This window comes from Mirounga leonina, unplaced genomic scaffold (genome assembly GCF_011800145.1).
Source record: "Mirounga leonina isolate KUSES-001 unplaced genomic scaffold, KU_Mleo_1.0 Mir_357, whole genome shotgun sequence".
NCBI classification, from domain to species: domain Eukaryota; kingdom Metazoa; phylum Chordata; class Mammalia; order Carnivora; family Phocidae; genus Mirounga; species Mirounga leonina.
Window position 1 is genome coordinate 8,401,544 of NW_023270702.1, and position 21,892 is coordinate 8,423,435.

The following is a 21,892-nucleotide window of genomic DNA, read 5'->3' on the forward strand; positions in this document are numbered from 1 at the left end:
GGAGAGGTGCTGGAGAAATATGATTGGTTAGAACAGATTTTTCTGCCTTCCATTTTGTTAGTTTCTTTATGACTTTATTGGGTCCAGATGAAACAATTTTTTAAGTCATTATTTTCTGACTCTTGTGCTGTATGGAAATTGCTTTTGGGGGTCATAATATATAATGTATTCCTACATTTTAATGAGAAGAAAACCAAGTTCAAAGAAAGGATCTGGTTCTTGGAGGAAGTTTTGGGCAAGGAAAAAATTGTAGTGGTATTCCACAAGGAACAGAGGAAAAGGTTCTTGGACCAGATCTGGCCTGCTGCCCATTTCTGCAAATAAACTTTTATTGGAATAGAGCCTCGTGCTTTCTTTTATATATTATCTGTGACAACTTTTGCACCACGGTGGTAGAATTGAGTAGCTACAGAAGAGATGTGTGGCTCTTAAAGCTTTAAAATATTTACTACCTGACCCTCTACAGAGAAAGTTTGCTGACCCTTGAAATAGTAGAATGGAAAGTATTGTGCGTTTTTTTTGTTTTGTTTTTTTTGTTGTTAAGATTTTATTTATTTATTTGAGATAGAGGGAGAGTACAGAGGGAGAGTGAGAAGCAGACTTCCCACTGGGCAGAGAGCCCTATGTGGGCCTCGATCCCAGGACCCTGAGATCATGACCCGAACCAAAGGCAGATGCTTAGCCAGCTGAGCCACCTAGGCACCCCAAAAGTATTGTTCTTGTTCCATTTTATTTGGAAGGTTATTTTAGAAAAGTTAAGAGGTTGTCCTTGGAATAAAAATAAAAATTAATATTTATTATGCTAGATTTTAAAAATAATTTCATTCTATCTTCTGTAATCTTCATCCTTCTTATACTCTAGCTCCTCCGGTGCAAGGATCACAGGAGTTTGAATGAAGGAGACAGAGGCAGACTGAAAAGTAACTGATTATTAATCATGGGAGAAGTAAACATCATAAAGCAAAAGCTTTAGACTTTATACTGTTAGAGATCATTCACTTCCACCTTTCCTTTTTTATAACTTTTTATTGAAATATAATCTGTATTATATTTATGTACAGTTATATAAATCAACATCATACCGTTCAATACCTTTCTACAAATTGAACACATGTAACCAACAGCCAGAGCCCTTTCTCATGCCTTTTCCAGTCACTAACCCCCAAACGAGAGTTAGCAACTGTCTTGACTTCTAATACCACACATTAATTTTGCCTGTTTTTAATAATAGCTGTGTATATTCTTGCCTAGACTCTTTGGCTCAACATTAGGCTTACTGTGTGCTCGTAGTTCATTCATTTTCATGGTTGTATGTACTCCGTTGTGTGAATATACTAGTTTATTTATTTGTTCTATTGTTGATGGGTGTTAAGGTAAGTTTCCAGTGTGGGGCTATTATGAATAGTGCTATTGTGAATATTTCTGTTCATGTCTTTTATTTATTTATTTTTTTTTAAAAGAACTTTTTTTTTTTTTTTAAGATTTTTTATTTACTTAGAGAATGAGAGTTAGAGAGCACGAGAGGGAAGAGGGTCAGAGGGAGAAGCAGACTCCCCGATGAGCAGGGAGCCCGATGTGGGACTCAATCCCGGGACTCGAGGATCATGACCTGAGCCAAAGGCAGTCGCTTAACCAACTGAGCCACCCAGGCGCCCCTGTTCATGTCTTTTTTTTTTTTTTTTTTTAAAGATTTTTATTTATTTATTTGACAGAGAGAGAGAGATAGCAAGAGCAGGAACACAAGCAGGGGGAGTGGGAGAGGGAGAAGCAGGCTTCCTGCCGAGCAAGGAGCCCGATGTGGGACTCGATCCCAGGACCCTGGGATCATGACCTGAGCCAAAGGCAGACGCTTAACGACTGAGCCACCCAGGCACCCTGTTCATGTCTTTTAAATGAATGTATGTATCGAGGAGTGGAATTGCTGGGTCCTGGAGTATCCATACTTTCAGCAGTTAATGCCAAACAGTTTTCCAAAGCAGATGTTCCAAATTGTACCTCCATTAGCAGTGTGTGAGAGTTCCAGTTACTGCACATCCTTGTCAACACTTGGAATTTCACTTTTTTATAGTAGTTACCTTCCTTTCATTATTTAATTGAAGGAATTGAGACTCAGATAAGTGAAATCATCTGTCCAAGACCAGGCTTAGTTCTGAGAATACAAGTCTTTACAGTTCAGAATTAAGCACTTTTTTTTTTCTCTCTTTAACTGGTAGGGACTCGTGCAGAAGAAAACCAAAGTTATATTTGATATATGTAACTAAGGAAGATTACAAAGCAGCAATTTGTTTTTGTTTAATCTGAATTTAAAATAGTTTTTTGGACATTAGTTTCAGGGTCAGTGAACAATAATGATTTAAACATAATAGCTAGGCTGTACATTTATTTATATTTTTATTTATTTTTTTTTTTAAAGATTTTATTTATTTATTCATGAGAGACAGAGAGAGAGAGAGAGAGAGAGGCAGAGGGAGAAGCAGGCTCCCAAGGAGCAGGAAGCCCGATGCGGGACTCGATCCCAGGACCCTGAGGTCGTGACCTGAGCCGAAGGCAGACGCTCAACCATCTGAGCCACCCAGGCGCCCTAGGCTGTACATTTAAATTCTTACCTATCTACTAAAAAAAGATTGTAGATTTTAATCGAAGATTAATATTAGCAAGTTAATTTTAAAAGAAGCCATTTAAAGGTGACTTTTTTAATGCCCTTCTGGCCCCACGATTATGGTCAGAGGGATATCAGGGTCACCAAGAATAATTTGGAGGTTGCCAAGGACTTGTTTTGAAGTGTTTTCAAGTCTGACCGAGAACTCTGACAAATCTGGGGAGGGGGAATTAAAAAAATAAAAGAGTAATAGGAATAAGATCAGAGGTAGTGAGGAACCATAGTCCAAAGCTTAGATTTTATCCCAAGTGCAAAGGGGAGACATGGGAGATTTTATGTAATGGAGTGATATATCTGATTTACATTATTTAGAGAAGCATTTTGGCTGCTGTGTGAAGAACAGGTCAGGGATGGAAGTATTTGAAAAGACAAAAATGGAAACAGGGAGACAAATGGAAGCTTTGCCATAATCCCAGAAATGTATGATTGTGCTTCGTTCTAAGGTGGTATTGGTGAAGGTAATGAAAAGTGGATGGATAATGTCTATCTTTTGACTTATTGATGGATTTGTACTGGTAGTTGAGAGAAAGGAAGGTGAAAAGATAAATGTTAGGTTTTTGGCAAAGCAACTGGGTACTTTGAAGGTGAAGGGAGATGAGTAGGCAATTGAGTTGGCCATGTTAAGTTAAAATGCCTAATAGATTTACATGGAGCTATCTAGCAGGCAGTAAAAGTGTATATGAATGCCCATTCCTCTGTATTACCAAGTCCACCAAGAATTATTTTTTATAAGCAAACATTTTTTTATAATTATTAGTCATTTATGTTTTTTTACTGAAGTCCCAGTTCATATTCTTTCATCATCATTCAGGTCCTCTGGTTTATAAAAGCCATCTATAATAAGTATATTAACCTTTTGTCTACTATATATTGCAATTTTTTTCCTCCACCTTGACATTTGTTTTTAATTTTAATGGTATTTTTTTGACATTGAAGGAATATCTAAATTTTATGTAGTCATATTATGATTTTTTTTATTTTATTTTTAAAGATTTTATATATTTATTTGACAGAGCACAAGCAGAGGGAGTGGCAGTCAGAGGGAAAGGGAGAAGCAAGCTCCCCACTGAGCAGAGAGCCCGACAAGAGGCTAGGTCTCAGGACCCTGGGATCAAGACCCAAGCTGAAGGCAAATGCTTACCAACTGAGCCACCCAGGCGCCCCCATATAATGATTTTTTTTGTTTTTACTTTTGTTTGTATCCTTTAAAAGATCCTTTCAACCTTCCAGCTATAAATTTTTTTAGTTCTTAGGTGATTTCAGTTTTGCATCGTTAATCTATTTAAGGTTTTATTTTGTTTTGTTTTTTTTTTTTTGGTTTTTTTTTTTAAGGTTTTATTTTGGCTCATAATGTAAATAAACTCATTTTCCCCCAAAAAATAGCTCTAAGCTCATTATCATTTATTAAATAATCTGTCTTTTTTCACTGGCCAGTTATTCATTAAGTCACTTTGAGTTCATAGAAAGCTGTGAATTCATAATAATACTAAAAGTATAACAAATGTAACAGAAAAAATAAGCAAAGCAAAACTCATTGAACATCATTGTACATTCTTTTTTTCATTGTACATTTTTATGGCATCAACTCATTATTCTGAAAATTGGTCATTGAAAAAACTTGGAAACAAAAGCATTTATCCTGCCTTTCCAGTATGAACTGTATTCACAGAATCTAAATTCTTGATACTGAAAAACATTACTGCTGAAATTTGTTGTGAGGTTTAACTGTGCTAAGGTTTAAATTCATTATTTTGCTTTGGGTTTTTTCCAAGAATGCTTTAAATTGAACTACCTTATTAAAATCATTCTATTTCTGAAATTGAGGAAGACACAAAGAAATGAAAAAACATTCCATGCTCATGGATTGGAAGAACAAATACTGCGAAAATGTCAATGCTACCTAGAGCAATCTACACATTTAATGCAATCCCTATCAAAATACCATCAACTTTTTTCAAAGCAATGGAACAAATAATCCTAAAATTTGTATGGAACCAGAAAAGATCCCGAATAGCCAGAGGAATGTTGAAAAAGAAAAGCAAAGCCGGCGGCATCACAATTCCGGACTTCCAGCTCTATTACAAAGCTGTCATCATCAAGACAGCATGGTACTGGCACAAAAACAGACACATAGATCAGTGGAACAGAATAGAGAACCCAGAAATGGACCCTCAACTCTATGGTCAACTCATCTTTGACAAAGCAGGAAAGAATGTACAATGGAAAAAAGACAGTCTGTTCAACAAATGGTGTTGGGAAAATTGGACAGCCACATGCAGAAGAATGAAACTGGACCATTTCCTTACACCACACACAAAAATAGACTCCAAATGGATGAAAGACCTAAATGTGAGACAGGAATCCATCAAAATCCTAGAGAAGAACACAGGCAGCAACCTCTTCGACCTCAGCCCCAGCAACTTCTTCCTAGAAACATCACCAAAGGCAAGGGAAGCAAGGGCAAAAATGAACTACTGGGACTTCATCAAGATAAAAAGCTTTTGCACAGCAAAGGAAGCAGTCAACAAAACCAAAAGACAACCGACAGAATGGGAGAAGGTATTTGCAAATGACATATCAGATAAAGGGCTAGTATCCAATCAGGGAAATCCAAATCAAAACCTCAATGAGATACCACCTCACACCAGTCAGAATGGCTAAAATTAACAAGTCAGGAAACGACAGATGTTGGTGGGGATGCGGAGAAAGGGGAACCCTCCTACACTGTTGGTGGGAATGCAAACTGGTGCAGCCGCTCTGGAAAACAGTATGGTGGTTCCTCAAAAAGTTGAAAATAAAGCTGCCCTATGACCCAGCAGTTGCACTACTAGCTATTTACCCCAAAGATACAAATGTGGTGATCCGAAGGGATACGAGCACCCCAGTGTTTATAGCAGCAATGTCCACAATAGCCAAACTATGGAAAGGGTCAAGATGTCCATCGACAGATGAATGGATAAAGAAGATGTGGTGTATATATATGCAATGGAATATTATGCAGCCATCAAAAAGACTGAAATCTTGCCATTTGCAGCGACGTGGATGGAACTAGAGGGTATTATGCTAAGCGAAATAAGTCAATCAGAGAAAGACAAGTATCATATGCTCTCACTGATACGAGGAATTCTTAATGTCAGGAAACAAACTGAGAATTGCTAGAGTGGTGGCAGGGGAAGGGGTGGGAAGGCTGGCTGATGGACATTGGGGAGGGTATGTGCTATGGTGAGCGCTGTGAATTGTGTAAGACTGATGAATCACAGACCTCTACCTCTGAAACAAATAATACATTATATGTTAAAAAAAGAAGAAGTAGGAAGGGAAAAATGAAACGGGGCACATCGGAGGGGGAGAAGAACCATGAGAGACTATGGACTTTGAGAAACAAACTGAGGGTTTTAGAGGGAAGGGAGGTTGGGGGGGATGGGTTAGCTCGGTGATGGGTATTAAGGAGGGCACGCATTGAATGGAGACTGGGTGTTACACGCAAAGAATCACGGAACACTACATCAAAAACTAATGATGTATATTGACTAACATAACATAATAAAGTAAAATGTAAAAAAAATTTAAAAAATAAAATAAAATCATTCTGTTTCCAAGCCAGGTTTAATTTTTTTTATCTTCTTATTTATTCTGTATGTTAAAATCCTATATATAGTATAGTACATTGTATTCATGCTTGTTATATTGTCCTTTTGTTTGTTTTGTTTTGAATTGCTTTTTCAGCAGTATCCTGGTATGAACCAGCTGTCCTCCAGTCTGGGAGGACTGAGTCTTCAGAGTTGTCCACAGCCGGAAAGTCTGAGACCTGTAAACCTCACCCAGGAGAGGAATATTTTACCCATGACTCCTGTTTGGGCTCCTGTACCTAACTTGAACTTAGACCTCAAAAAATTAAACTGTAGCCCAGAGTAAGTACTTATTTTATGATCTTTAGTAAGTAATAGACTTTGTCAGAAATGTTTGACTTTCTTTTTTTTTTAAGATTTTATTTATTTATTTGACAGAGAGAGAGCACAAGTAGGCAGAGAAACAGGCAGAAAGAGAGGGAGAAGCAGGCTCTCTATTGAGCAGGGAGCCAGACACGGGGCTTCATCCCAGGACCCTGGGATCATGACCTGAGCCAAAGGCAGCCGCTTAACTGACTGAGCCACCCAGGCACCCCAGAAATGTTTGACTTTTAAAACTAGTGCAAGTGATATGATATTAATTCCTTGATTGGAAGTTTTGTTAATGGGGACTTTTCCATTTTACTCTGTACAGAAATTCTAGCTGTAAAATTCATTTTAGATCCTGTTCCTGCCTCCATCTCTGTCTCCATCAGTCCCATTCCCTATCACCTAATGCAAGGGAAATTTTTTGAGTGAAGGATTTCAGGAACCCAGATCTAACTATATTTTTCTTAAATCTCTTTTTCCTTACTTTTCACCAGTAATAACTTCTGATGTCTTTTAAATAAGGTGGAATTTTTAAAAACGTATGCCCTTCAGTCTTTACTTGAAAAGGACACTGACTTCACTTACATAATCCCAAGAACAGATTTAAATGGTTTGTCTCTGGGTTTTCTTTTCCCACGCAGCATAGAATGCGAAGACCATTACCCCCAGGCTTATTTATTCAGCCTGGATTTAAATTTGGATTTCCTTTATTGAATATTTCCTCACCTCATAGAGAAGTGTAGCCGATAGTTTGCATCCGGTGGCCACCAAACCCTGGTGTTTCCTCTGGGTGGGTGAACTGGCTCTGTCACGCACCTCACAGTACCTTCAAAACCAAGAGTTCTCCTTTGTTGTTTGCTTTCAGTACTTCACTTCACTACCCTTTCAGTGTCTTCTTCCTTGCATTAGGAGAAATAGCGTTCCTCTTTACAGCCAGTATTTTCCTTTATTAAAGCAGTAGTTTTCTGGCTTGTTAAAAAAACCATAAGCTTCTCTTTTTTCAATCAAAATCTTACGGAGATTTCCAATACAGAAAACAGAAAATGGAGTTGCTCCGAGGATTCCCCCTCTTCTGCCACACACTACCACCAGCTCCCATCAGTGCCTAAGGGCAGTGTCAAGATCATTGCTGTGAAAATGTACAATCATTGATCCTAAGAGGAAAACAGCTGCCCATTCCTGTGAATATAAGTTGCTATCAGGTCTATGAGTATGTGGATTTTGGCCTTCTATTTTGAAAGAGTAAGCATTCCCTAAGTAGGTGAATATAGTGTATACATATGTCCTAGGTAGTGGATGGTATACGTTTCTACTCAGTTATGTGTTTTCTGTGAAAATTTCTCTCTTACCAAGGTAGCAATGCAGAGTATTTATGAGTATAGACTTCTTCACAATTGGATAGACTCAGGTTCTTACCATAGTTCCTCTGATAAGTAGCTATAAGACTCTGCAGATTTCTTTAAAAATTTTCAATATTGTCAATGATAGGGCACCTGGGTGGCTCAGTTGGTTAAGCAACTGCCTTCAGCTCAGGTCATGATCCTGGAGTCCCGGGATCGAGTCCCTCATCGGGCTCCCTGCTCAGCGAGGAGCCTGCTTCTCCCTCTGACCCTCCCCCCTATCATGTACTCTCTCTCATTCTCGCTCTCTCAAATAAATAAATAAATCTTTAAAAAAAATATTGTCAATGATAAAACAGGAATAATAATTGTTCCTACATATAAAGATAAATCATTCATTCAATAAATATTTACTGAATGCCTTCTAAGTTAAGGGCCAGGTACTGTTTCTAGATGCTGGAAATGAAGCAGTAAACAAACAGTTCCCAATCTCTTGCAACCTTTATCCTATTAGGGAAGACATACTATGAACAGTCAAAAAGTCATAGCTTAACCATCATAAGTTGGGGACCATCTGTATAATGTAATGTCAGAATATTACTATGAAGTAGGGAGTAGTGAGGGTGGAGGTTGGCTGTTTTCAATTGAGGAGTCAGGACAGGTTTTCCCAGAGAGTTAACACTTGAGTGGAGATCTGAATGAAGCGTGAGAGCAAACCACGTGATCTGGGAAGCAAGTGGGCCAAGCTACATGAACAGCAAATGCAGAAGTCTTAAAGCAGGGATCACTTTAGTGTTCAAGGAACACCACCAGCCTGGAGTCCAAATAAATCTGGGTATCTGTACATACTATGAGCTGCTCTTCTTAAAATTCCTTTCCTGGTTTCCAGTACTTCTGCTTCTTACCTCTCTGATTGCTCCTTTATTGATTCTGTGTCTACTGACCTTAACTTATAACTTAGTAAGTTATAAACAGTAAGTTATAAGTGAGTACTTATTAAGTTATAAATACTTTCTCTAAGAAAAGAATAGCGCTAGGGTGACACAGGACAAAGTGATCACTGATATCAAGTGGAAAAGACAAACAGGTACACAACCAACTAAAGCAAAGCAGACTAATGGTACCATAGAAGCATAAACTGATCTCAGAGCATAGAGGAAGGCATCGTTTCTTCTGACTTGTGATTGGAGGGAAGGGAGATTTCAGAAGTGATAATTTTGATGAGTCTCCTAATAAGAGACTCATCAAAGGCGTTTCAACAGGTGAAAATGAGTAGTAAAGCAAGAACAGCATTATTAAAGATACAGAGGTTTCCTGTTCACTCCCTCCTATCCGTGTTCTACATGCTAGTGATAATGGTTTTTTCCCAGATGTGTTGTACTTTTCCACCATGAAAATGTTGAGTCCTTACTTGAGGTTTTTTGTCCTGTATTGCATATATGCCTGCTTAGCGGAATACGGATCTTCCTAGTTATAGTTAGATAACGTTGCCAGACAGTTTTCATTTATGCCCTTCAATTCTCTTGATTATCTACAACTATCTATAGTATATATATTTTTTGATAGCTAATAGAGTCTATGTTGTCTATATTTTTTGCAGTTCGTTTCGGTGTACTTTGACAAATATTCCGCAGACACAGGCTTTACTGAATAAAGCTAAGCTTCCTTTAGGATTGTTGTTACATCCCTTCAGGGACTTGACGGTAAAGTAACACATTTTAAAATACTTACGGGTACTGACATGTATGTTTATGTGCAGCGTATTTTGATTGTATATTTTCTTGGGAATTTTTTCATCTTCTTTTATCTTTTAAGTTAGAAATAATCATTTTTGTCAGATTCATCTCAGCAAACATTTTCTTTTTTTTTTTTTTTTTTAAAGATTTATTTATTTATTTATTTGAGAGAGAGAGAATGAGAGACAGAGAGCATGAGAGGGAGGAGGGTCAGAGGGAGAAGCAGACTCCCCGCCGAGCAGGGAACCTGATGCGGGACTCGATCCCGGGACTCCAGGATCATGACCTGAGCCGAAGGCAGTTGCTTAACCAACTGAGCCACCCAGGCGCCCTCAGCAAACATTTTCTAACTAATCTGCTTTGTCATAGGCCTTAACTAAGCACTGATAAATACAGAGATAACAAAGTCATTGACCTTGCCCCTAAGAAATTTATATCTAACAGGGGACAAAGATGTAAAAACAAATAACCATGGTGCAGGATAACTAATACATGTACCTAACCAAATTCTCCAAGGTACTTAGGCAGTGAGTACAGTATGGGAAGTGATTCCCTCTGGGTGCAGGAGCAGAGGTTTGCTATGAGTGATAAGGTCTGAGCTGGACTTTGAAAGATTAGTAGTTTTGGAAGTTGAAAAGGCCATAACATAAACTTTGGGAGTCTTTATTAAACATAAAGGTAGCACCAACAGTGATGTCCAGTTGGGGATGGAGAGAACTGTATGCTGGTTCCTAATTGTATGAAACAAATAATCCTTGTAGTAATAAATCCAAATGCTTCCGGTCTATTGAATGAAAACATTACTTAAGTTTCCACAGTTTATTGGTTTAATACTAAGCTTGCTGGATTTGGATTTTTACATACAGTTCTGGTATTTTATGCAGATATGTTGTCTTTAAAATTTCTAAACTTCAGAAATTAAGTTTCTCCAGATACATTTTATTTATACTCTATAAGGTGTTTTTTCCCTCACATTTTTTTACTACTGTAGTTTTCAACCCCTTTTATTGCTACTGAATTCCTTTTGCTGTCCTGCAAAAAAATGTGTATTAACTACCCATTATGCTAGATGCTGATGATACGAAGGTTAATAAGCTTCCTCGTGGAGCTAACTTCCGTACTAGTTAGGATACATAGAAAGGAGCAGAGTGAATAGAAAATAAAATAAATGTGCAATAAATACCTTGAATGTATTCACTCAGTAGATACTGTTTGATCACCTGTAATACTATTTCAGCCATTATCTCTAAACCAAGATAGTTAATTTCCCATATAGATAGATGAGAATTTTTGTCTAAACACAGATGCCATATGTGATACCTTCTGGAAGTATATACACTAAATTAGCAACGGTGGCTTCCTCTATGCTGTGGAATTCTGGGCAATTCTTTATTTTCTCATTTTCAGTTAATTGTATTTCCTGATTTTTTTCATAAGTGTTATGTCATTACTTGTGTAATAAAAACTATATATGTGAAAGAAATTAAATACAAACATAAGTATTTATGTAGAGATAGAAAAAAAAAGCCAGAAGAAAATATACTAAAATGTTATCAGGGATTAATTCAGGGAGATAGAATAATATGTGATTTCTTAGTGTTTTTTCATATTTTCTGAATTTCTTTAATTGAATATAAAGTTCCTTTCCCAAACCTTTTCTTTCCTTTTCCTTTTTTCTGAAGCAGTCTGAAACAGATTTATAGGTTAATTTGTAATCTTTGTCCCCTCAATACTTTTGAAAAGATCACTAAAATTGCCAGCATTTCAGTGGTCTCTTTTTTGTTAAGTTTAGCTCCATAACCTTTCTCACCCTCTTAAAAAAATAACCCGTGCGAAATTAGGTAGGACTTCTGCCTTTCGTCATCTGAAACTATCGCACGCACACATTTTTTTTTCATGTATTTCTTTTAAAAGGCACCTCGTGCTTGGTTCTTGTGGCCTCGGTTCCCGCAAGGACGGTGGCGGCTGTCTAGTGCGCAGAGCCTTATGCTCTGGTACCAGATGCTGTCAGGCAGCAAATGCAAAGACATTTCTGTGTGGTGTATGGTTCTTTCTCACTGGGGTTTCTGGAGTCTAGCTGATGAGCTTCGAGTTAAATGATTTTCTTGGCCAAACAGGCTTTTCTTATCAGCCAGTAACTTTTATTGCCTTTGTTTTGGTGTTATCTTACGGTTTGTGACAAAGAGGGAGAAAATGTGATGGCTGCTTGTGTTGCTCAGCACATCACTGGATTTTATGAAAATGCTTCCGTTTCAAAACACGGTTATGGTTTCTGTTCTGTCTGTGGAGCAGAGCAGTATGTGTTCCATTTTTTTCCCCTGAGGTGCTTTTTCTGCTACAGCATCTTTATTTTACTTCCTAGCAATTACCAGTGATAACATCAAATACCATTGTGAGGTGCCGATCTTGTCGAACATATATCAACCCTTTTGTATCCTTCATCGATCAACGTAGATGGAAATGCAATTTGTGCTATAGAGTTAATGACGGTGAGTTTCAGATTCTTAAAATAAGTGTGTTTAATATTATTTTAAACATTTTGACATTTTTGTCATCTGGTCTCTCTCTTCATTGCTTTGAAAACTTTCATGCCACTTTTAATGGAGAGAATATAGGCTAGAGACACTTCGTCTTGGCTGGCCAGGGGATGATTGATAATGAGGAGAGTGACAGGGCAAAGGAAAAAAAATATTCACAAAACAAGCAGTGAAGGTCATGTGGACTAATTGTGCCATGTCTTTTATCCCCTTTAGTCATTTCTTAGGTCCTCTTAGTATAATTGCTTTCAAATTTGTGTTTCTGTCTGATTTTTTTTCTATGTCATATGATGTAATAAATAGGACATAAGGTTACCTGTGTTCTGGTTTCCTCACCTGATTTCACAAGTTTTTTTTTTTATCTTCATATATTTTTTAAAGAGCATTTTTATCATTAGATGTTCACAAAACCATTGTAAACCTTATATAAATATTAATGATAAAGGTGTTTATTTCTTGTTATGCATATGTCTTATTTAGTTGCAAATTATATTACTAAATTTGTACTGGGTTTCTAATTATTACCTAGTTCCTGAAGAATTTATGTATAATCCCCTTACTCGATCTTATGGAGAGCCTCATAAAAGACCAGAAGTTCAGAATTCAACTGTGGAGTTCATTGCTTCTTCAGATTACATGGTAATTACTCAATGTAAAAATTAGTCCTGGGATATAACTGTATTGGTAATTTATAATTTTCTGTTAAGTGAATTCTTGCAAAATTTTGAATTGTCCCCAGTATGAATTTTTTTTTAAATAATACTGAAAGTTTATACTTCACAAATAGAAAACTCTTTGTAAAGGTTACTTGATGTCCTAGAAGATGCAGTTATGTCACTAAGAAACATTAGTAGTTTTTTATGATAAGCACTGTTTACAGTTTGTTGCCATTTTGATTTGATTGCTGACATGAAATGAATATAAATATTCTTTTGCCATGTAATATTTAAGACCTCCAAACAGAAAAACTCAGTTTTCAAGCTCTTAAAGATACTACCATCTTACTGGTTCACCAGTACAGCTGTCAAGATAAATGGATAGTGACTTTAATTTTTCTCTTTCCAGTTCATCATCAGATTCTACCTTTTCTTTTATTATACTATAAGAGCTCATTCTTCTTTTCCATTTATAAAAATGAATTCTTGGCTTAAGTTCTGTTCATCTTCTTTATCGCATCTACTCATTTTTTTTTTAAAGATTTTATTTATTCATTTGAGACACAGAGATACAGAGAGAGAGAGAGCATGAGCAGGGAGAGAGGCAGAGGGAGAGGGAGAAGCAGACTCTCCGTTGAGCAGGGAGCCTGATGTGGGGCTCGATCCCAGGACCCTGGGATCATGACCTGAGCCAAAGGCAGACGCTTCACAACTGAGCCACCCAGGTGCCCCTGTATCTACTCATTTTAAATGTATTTATAATAACTTACATTTCTTCAGTACCCTCATTACTAATCTTTGTTGTCTGCAAAAATGGAAGATGTTGCTAGTGGGGAAAGGTAAACAAAGACAGCTAATGTGTATTAAATTCCTGTTTGACCCATTTCTTTCTTTGTTTTTGTAATTTTTATGGTCCTTTGTGTCCACTTTAGCATCTGCCCACTTAACTACTGTTTCCTTGTCCGTTTCTGTATTAACTATAGTAAACTTTTACTCTCAGCTTCTTACCTTCTTTACAACTTACATTCCCAACTCTGTTCTGACTCCTTAGGATCTTAATCTAATTGAAGTGGTGAAGCAAGAAGTTAATCTTTAGTTTTTGCAATATGACCCATGTGATCCTTGGTTGGCATATTAAGAAAAAAAAAGATTCTACATATCCTTTCAACTTTCTATAACAGTAATTTTTAAGCATACTTCAAAAAAGAGATAATAGTATAGTGAACTCTTATTTACCCATCACCAAGCTTCAACAGTTGTCAGGATTTTTCTAGATGTATTTCATCTATCCCGAGTGCACCCTCCCCTCACCCACTCTGGAGTTTATTAAATGCTGATCCCAGCATCATATCATTTAACCTATAAAATACTTCAGTATACATCTCTAGCAGATAATGACTTAACATACTTAGAATACCATCACAAGGACTTCGTTTATACTTGGCACTTAACCCCTGGGATTTAGCCACCACCAGGTAACCTAAGAGCTAGTACTAATGGCTAGTACTGTTAGTTGTCAGATTTTAAAAAATAAATATAAAAAACAGTATTTTTCTAGAGTAGGGAAGCGATATAGATGTTCATATTAAAAAGTAAGCTCATTTTTTCTTTGAAAGATACCTCAATCAACACTCTTATCAGGAAAACATTTAGCCCATCTACTTAAACATTACTGTAACAACTCCTTTTTTTTTTTTTTTTTAAGAGAACACAAGAGCAGGGGAGTTGGGGCTGTGAAGGGCAGAGGGAGAGGGAGAGAGAGAATCTTAAGCAGGCTCCAGCACAGAGCCTGATGTGGGGCTGGATCTCACAACCCAGAGATCATGACCTGAGCTGAAATCAAGAGTTGGACGCTTAACCGACCGAGCCCACCCAGGCACACCTAACAACTGCCTTATTATGGTTAATCCATAACCAACTTTATAAGAAAAAAAGTTAAAGGAATGTCATTTTCATTAGTACATAAAATCTTATAAAATGTCGATCCTCCTATTTGTATATTTTTTGTGTGTCATTTACTCAGTAAATACCCAGTAGTAATAGTGTTATAAAAAGAATAAATTGTGCCTACTAAATAAATTACATTATTTTCATTCCTTTCAGCTTCGTCCTCCTCAACCTGCAGTTTACTTGTTTGTTTTAGATGTATCTCATAATGCAGTGGAAGCTGGATATTTGACAATTTTGTGCCAGTCATTGTTAGAAAATCTAGACAAGTAAGATTTTTTTTACTCATAATGTGTGTGTACAAATATAATATAAATGTGAAATCTTTATTAGCAGTTTATGGGGTTAGTTTTTAATTACAGTTTGACTTCGTTTATCTCTTACTGCAAGAGTACTTCTTGTCCGCCTCAGACTAAGGGTCCTGCTACTTCGATTACTACAATTTATGAGTTGGTATCTGAATCATAGAATTGTAAATGTTTAATACTTGCCGAGGAATTTAGATTTCCTCTAACTGTTCCTCTGACTTAGCAGATCTGAGCACTGGCCAGGGTATCAAGGACCTGGATGAGAGAAATCTAGCTAAAATATATGCCTGAGCAAGGAGTTTTTCATATTAGTTTTAAATGTCCTAATGAGAAAATGAGCCAGATAAAGGGAAGGGAGGAATTGATTTTGTACTGAACATTTCAGGAAGCCAGAAACTGAACTCTTCATTTTGGCACATTGATAACGAGCTGTATTGTGAAATAAGAAAGAGAGTATAGGATAGATTGCTTATACTTGGCTCTAATTCCTGCCTTGTATTAGTCATGAAGGAGATCCTCAACTAGCTTTAAAAATGAACCTTCCACATCTCTGGAAAACAAAATAGTTTGTACATTTCTTTTTTTTTACTCCCAACACCACAGAGATATCACTCTAGGTTATGAGTAAGAGTGGTTCACACCTGCATTGGTTCTTGACATGTGTAGAGGAGTTGGGGTGGTTGCACATATAAATACTTTGTCAGAAGTACTCTTGGTGATTCCAAAAAGTTTCTCCCATCTTCCATTTGAGCCTGAGAATCCTTCCTCTATTAAGTGCTAGCTTTTATCACAGTAGTCTGCATGGCACTGATCTGGGCCTGTGATAAGTGGATAACATTGAGATAAAAATATCCAGAGATATTAAGTGATTTGCCTTTATTTTCTGTTAATAACTTAGAGTTCTCATATTTTTATCCTTATTGAAGCATTTGCCCTGTTTTGAGTCACAGGTGCTTAATTCAGATACAGCTTTAACAGTGAGTGGCAATGGAAGACTCTCTGCAAAGAGATAGTTTTAAAACTGAAGAGTCAGCTTGCTGAGAAAGTATGAGCATATATAACTCTAGAAATAGGAGCCAGACCAATGAGTAACTATTTGTGAGTTAAATAGACTATGCAAAATGAAAAGGATAAAATTGGGAATGGAAAATCATTTAAAACATGTATATATATTTAATTAAGCAGGAAATAGAAGTATTAGGAAAATTTAAAAAAGGGTAACATGTTTTTGGAAAGCGCTATTGATAGAACATTGAGAAAAAAGAATTTGATGTGGAGCAATTGTAGCTCAACTCTGAATTTTGAGCTTAGAGTAGCATGGATAAGTAGTCTCCATTTTAACTGGGAACAAATGACCCTAACACTCATTGACCTTAGAAATTTCAAAGGAGCAAAGAATTTGTCTGTAGAAACATCATAAATCTTAACCAGTATTGGTAAGCTAAACACCTGCATAACTTGGTGCATTCTGTTCTCTGAAGTGCTTTTTGACCTTGTTTGCAGACCGTCTGACTAGCCTGATCAATCATGCATAATAGTAATAATGCTTCTTGTTTTGATGCACATTATTTTGGCATCCTGTAATATTTAAAAATATTTTTAAAACATTGCTAAATAATATAACTTATATATAAAATTATATAACAGCAGTTAATGTAGTTGGTGGTACATAGAAACATACTTTTGTAAGATGAGGCATCCACTTCATCAATAAGGAGAACCCGACGAGTAATAAAATGATTTATTCTTTTTTGCCAAGGCATTGACTTTTGAATACTGAGTTCCAGCAGAAAACTTCTAAAAGGTTGATGATAGATAAAATGTTTTGATGTTCTTAAATGTGGTTTTTATTTAAAATTTCTACGTTAAAATCTGCTTTACATTACATTTGTCTTTTCTTAGAAAGTACTCATTTGTCATTCTGCCCTTAAACTATTTAAACTAGATACATTGTTTTTGTAGTATTGGAACTGAAAATATGAGTAAATTTTTAAAGGAGTGTGTTTTAAAGGAAAGTTAGCAAGAAATGTTTGGGGGATTTTTTGTTTTGTTTTGAGAGAGAGAGTGTGCGCATGAGGGGGGGCGGGGGTAGAGAGGCAGGGATAGAGAGAGAATCCCAAGCAGGCTCCACATGCCCAGCATGGAGCCCAACTCAGGGCTTATCTCACAACCCTAAGATCATTGACCTGAGCCAAAGTCAAGAGTCGGACGCCTAACTGAGCTACTCAGGCACCCCAGAAATCTTACCAGTTTTAGTTTTGGTTTAGGTTTGAGCATGGTTCAGTTTTCTAAAATATTAACTGTAAACATGTTGGTTTCATCTGAAAATGGGATGGTTCATCCTTGGTCTTCTCTGATGTATGTTGGTTTAGGGAGGAATAACTTTCTGTCCTCTGTGAAAAAGCACATGTAATATTCTTGGACTTAGTTCACTATTTTATTATTTTTTTAAATAAAATATGTAACTGAAAACTTTGAATTTAAAATTGTCATTTTTATCTTTAGGCTTCCTGGAGATTCACGAACAAGAATAGGATTCATGACTTTCGATAGCACTATTCATTTCTACAATTTACAAGAAGGATTATCACAGCCTCAAATGTTGATTGTCTCTGATATAGACGGTAAGCAATGAATAAGTCTTTCTAACTATAGCTTTTAGAATTGAGGCTGCTTTGTTTGACAGTGCATCCTGTCATAATGCTGTAAGGATAATTTGGTGTACTTTGATATTTGTTTCAAAATAGTTTCCTGGAAAAAAAAAGTTTCCTGGAAAATACTTCATTCTCAGTTTTCTATGCCTGTGTGTGTACTTACACACGTGTGTAGACACGTGTAAAATGTACGCAGAGTGTGTGCGTGTGTGTGTGTGTGTATAATAAAGCAGTATTGTGGTACCCATTATATATGGCCTGATAAAAACTAAGATTTTTAAATTGATGATATTCTTTTGACTTGATTTATCTGTTGATTAAAATACATGTTTTCCCTCTTAGATGTTTTTCTACCTACACCGGATAGCTTACTTGTGAATCTATATGAAAGTAAAGAGGTGAGATAGATTTTTTTTTTCTTAAAGTATGAAAACATTTCTGTTATTTCAACTGTTTACTAAAATCCTTAACATTTGTTTACTTGGTATATAAATACCACATAGACAATGTAGGTAGCATATCTATTGACCCGCCTCAGGTTACGGTCCCCCATGATAGAGTGGTATATATTATACTGCAGAATGTTTTAAAGAAGAAAATTGCCTTGCCCTTTCAGTAATTCAACTTTTAATCTTTGTTTTCCCAGCTTATAAAAGACTTATTGAATGCATTACCAAATATGTTCACCAATACAAGAGAAACACACAGTGCCCTTGGTCCTGCGCTTCAGGCTGCCTTTAAATTAATGTCTCCAACAGGTGGCCGTGTGTCTGTATTTCAGACACAGTTACCTTCCTTGGGCGCAGGACTTCTGCAGTCCAGAGAAGACCCTAATCAGAGATCAAGCACAAAGGTATTGTATATTTGGTTTCTCGGTCATACTTAAGATGGTGTTTTGTACCTCCATAGACTGTGTGATTATGTGTTCATTCTTCTACTTTTCTACTTCATTAATAGTAAAAACTCTGCTGAGAAAGTTTAATCGAATTATCGTTTTCTGTTGTTTTATTTCTTGGTTTGCAAGTCATAGAAATTTAGGAATCACTTACTCTAATCCTTTCATTTTACAGATGAGGAAAACAGATTAAACTTGCCAAAGGTTAAAATAACTAATGGTAAAGGTGTGACTTGATTTTCTGGCTGCAGTGCTCTTTTCTGTTAAACAAGGGATAATACTTACTAAATCTGAATATTATAATTTAACATGCTCGTACTAATAAACATTTTAATTACAAAGGTAATACAAATCATTGCCTAACAAATTAAGCCATCAGTAATCTTTACTATCAAGATAATAGTGTTTATGGGCGCCTGGCTGGCTCTGTTGGTAGAGCATGAGACTCTTTCTTTTTTTTTTTTAAAGATTTCATTTATTTGACAGAGAGAGACACAGCGAGAGAGGGAACACAAGCAGGGGGAGCGGGAGAGGGAGAAGCACGCTTTCCGCTGAGCAGGGAGCCCGATGCGGGGTTCAACCCCAGGACCCTGGGATCATGACCTGAGCCAAAGGCAGACGCTTAACAACTGAGCCACCCAGGCTCCCCAGAGCATGAGACTTGATCTCAATGTCGTGAATTTGAGCCCCACATTGGGTATAGAGATTACTTAAAAATAAAATCTTAAAAAAAAAAAAAAAAGACAATAGTATGTAGTTATGTAAACACATACAAATAAGCATAATTGGGCATCTTGTATACAAGATTTTTTTTTTTTTCTTAAGATTTTATTTATTTATTTGACAGAGAGAGACACAGCGAGAGAGGGAACATAAGCAGGGGGAGTGGGAGAGGGAGAAGCAGGCTTCCCGCCGAGCAGGGAGCCCAATGCGGGGCTCGATCCCAGGACCCTGGGATCATGACCTGAGCCGAAGGCAGACGCTTAACGACTGAGCCACCCAGGCGCCCCGTATACAAGATATTTTTTAACTGGCTTTTTTTCATTGAAAGAGTATATTGTGAGCATTTTCTGAGGACCCTGAAAATTATTATTTTTTTTTTTAAAGATTTTATTTATTTATTTGAGAGAGAGAATGAGAGAGGGCACATGAGAGGGGGGAGGGTCAGAGGGAGAAGCAGACTCCCTGCTGAGCAGGGAGCCCGATGTGGGACTCCATCCCAGGACTCCAGGATCATGACCTGAGCTGAAGGCAGTCGCCCAACCAGCTGAGCCACCCAGGTGCCCTGAAAATTATTTTTAAAAAATATTTTTAGAGGTATCTGGCTGGCTCAGTTGGAAGAGCATGCAACTCGATCTCAGGGTTGTGAGCTCAAGCCCCTCATTGAGGATAGAGATTACTAAAAAAAATAATAATAAACTTCCAAAAATAAAAAAATAAATATTTTTTAGTAAATATGAATGTATTCGATTTAGTTTCCTCCTAGCTACTAGTTGTCTTCAGTAGTTTCACTATTAAAAAAAAAAAAAAAAGACTATGAGGCTGAATACTACTTGGGTTTTATATGAAGATTTTGTCAGAGTATTTGAATCCCTTATTTCAAATAATAAATGAACTAGAATCATTTTTGTGCTGTGTATAAGTTTTGTCTGACCTCAAGGAAATATTATTACAACTAATTATGAGTGTGAATTAAACAGTTTTAATAGTGCCATAAATATTTAGCCACAGTTTGGTTTTTCCTTAGGAAAAATTCCTAAAAGTGAAATTATTCGGTCAAAGAGTATAAGCTTTATTTAAGTTATTAATGTGTTTTACTTGGATTTTTTTTTTAATCAACTGTACTCTTAAGGACTCTCAAATCTTTTTTTATTTTCACCAATTTGCTAGAGAAAGTGCCATATTTCACTTTTAATAGAAACTGCATTTTTAGTTACTTTTCAGGAAAAAAATTAATTTTAAAATAAATTGGGGCAAATACATTTTTTAAACTCGTCAAGTACAGCTAGCATTCAGTTCATTGATCCAAAGCAGTCTGTTATAGAATATTGAGGGGTTTGGAACATAGGAAGGTAGTTATGTATTCCTGAAGTCTTCAGTGCAGTTTTTTTTTTTTCTCATTTAAATTTTAGAAATATTCTTTATCTGCCTGGGACTCAAAAGCTTAAATGCCTGTGTTAGTTTACATATCTGAGTAAAGTCTAATATAGTAACCATATACTATAATTAAGAAGATTGAAACATTTTGTTTTGTAATATAGCATAGTGATTAAGAACTTGGAGCCTGACTCTTGCGTTTTTAACTCCTCTCTGGTGCCACCTTCTCAGCTCAAGTGTCCTTATACCAGTAGGAAAAGCCTTCTTTAATCTATGACTCTTTCACGTTGTTACAAGCAGTATACAGTAAGGGTTAACAGCACTCACTCTGGAGCCAGACTTGGCGGGTTTATATTCCAGCATCCGCCACTCAATAACTATGTAATTGGTCGTTACTTAATCTATTTTTTGCCTTAGTTTCCTCATCTGTAAAATGTAGGTCACTTTAATTTATATAAAACATCTTGAACAGTGCTTTTTAAAAGTGCTTTATAAATGTTAGCAATTATTAGTATTCTTAAAGAATCTGTGACAACTACCTAGACATTTAAAAAACTTCCTTAGTTTGATAGAAGGACAAAGGATATCCTCTTCATTATTGCAAGAGAGACAAAAATATGTGCATAGTGCAAGGTTTCTAGCTCTTACTTTATGACCTCTTGACTTAGGTTGTACAACATCTTGGCCCTGCAACTGATTTTTATAAGAAACTGGCTTTAGATTGCTCGGGGCAGCAGACTGCAGTGGATCTGTTCCTTTTAAGTTCACAGTATTCTGATCTTGCTTCTCTAGGTAAGGAGATATGTTCATCTGTTCATCATGTTCATCTGTTTATATAAACATTTTTAGCATATAGTCAAATCTAAACTCTTTATTAAGAGTTCTCAACATCTGGGGGTAAAAAGCATGTGAATTAGATAGATACCATCTATGAAAATTACTAGTAAACTGTAAAGCACTATACATATCTAAAATGCTATTACTATTTGTTTTTAAAATCCAATTCCTTTACCATTTTGCTTAACAATAAACCTTATCATGTACTTTACAAATATTTGTGTTTTCTCAGATTTATATATTATCCTTATTTTGACCACTTAGGTTTTCTCATTATGACAGATTTTG

The 21,892-nt window shown here is 36.4% G+C and overlaps 1 protein-coding gene across 4 annotated transcripts in view; it reads left to right on the top strand.

Moving 5' to 3' along the window:
* The window catches only part of SEC24B (SEC24 homolog B, COPII coat complex component), an 88,025-nt gene that overhangs the window by 52,917 nt on the left and 13,216 nt on the right, over nt 1-21,892 (top strand). For 2 of the 4 annotated variants that reach the window (XM_035030259.1, XM_035030261.1), the window contains 9 exons: nt 6,386-6,570; nt 9,538-9,640; nt 12,036-12,162; nt 12,740-12,849; nt 14,970-15,082; nt 17,627-17,745; nt 18,118-18,173; nt 18,422-18,628; nt 21,436-21,559. In XM_035030259.1, coding sequence (XP_034886150.1) covers nt 6,386-6,570; nt 9,538-9,640; nt 12,036-12,162; nt 12,740-12,849; nt 14,970-15,082; nt 17,627-17,745; nt 18,118-18,173; nt 18,422-18,628; nt 21,436-21,559 — 1,144 coding nt within the window. The remainder of the gene's footprint in view (nt 1-6,385; nt 6,571-9,537; nt 9,641-12,035; nt 12,163-12,739; nt 12,850-14,969; nt 15,083-17,626; nt 17,746-18,117; nt 18,174-18,421; nt 18,629-21,435; nt 21,560-21,892) is intronic. The other 2 variants (XM_035030260.1, XM_035030262.1) reach the window with 1 other exon arrangement.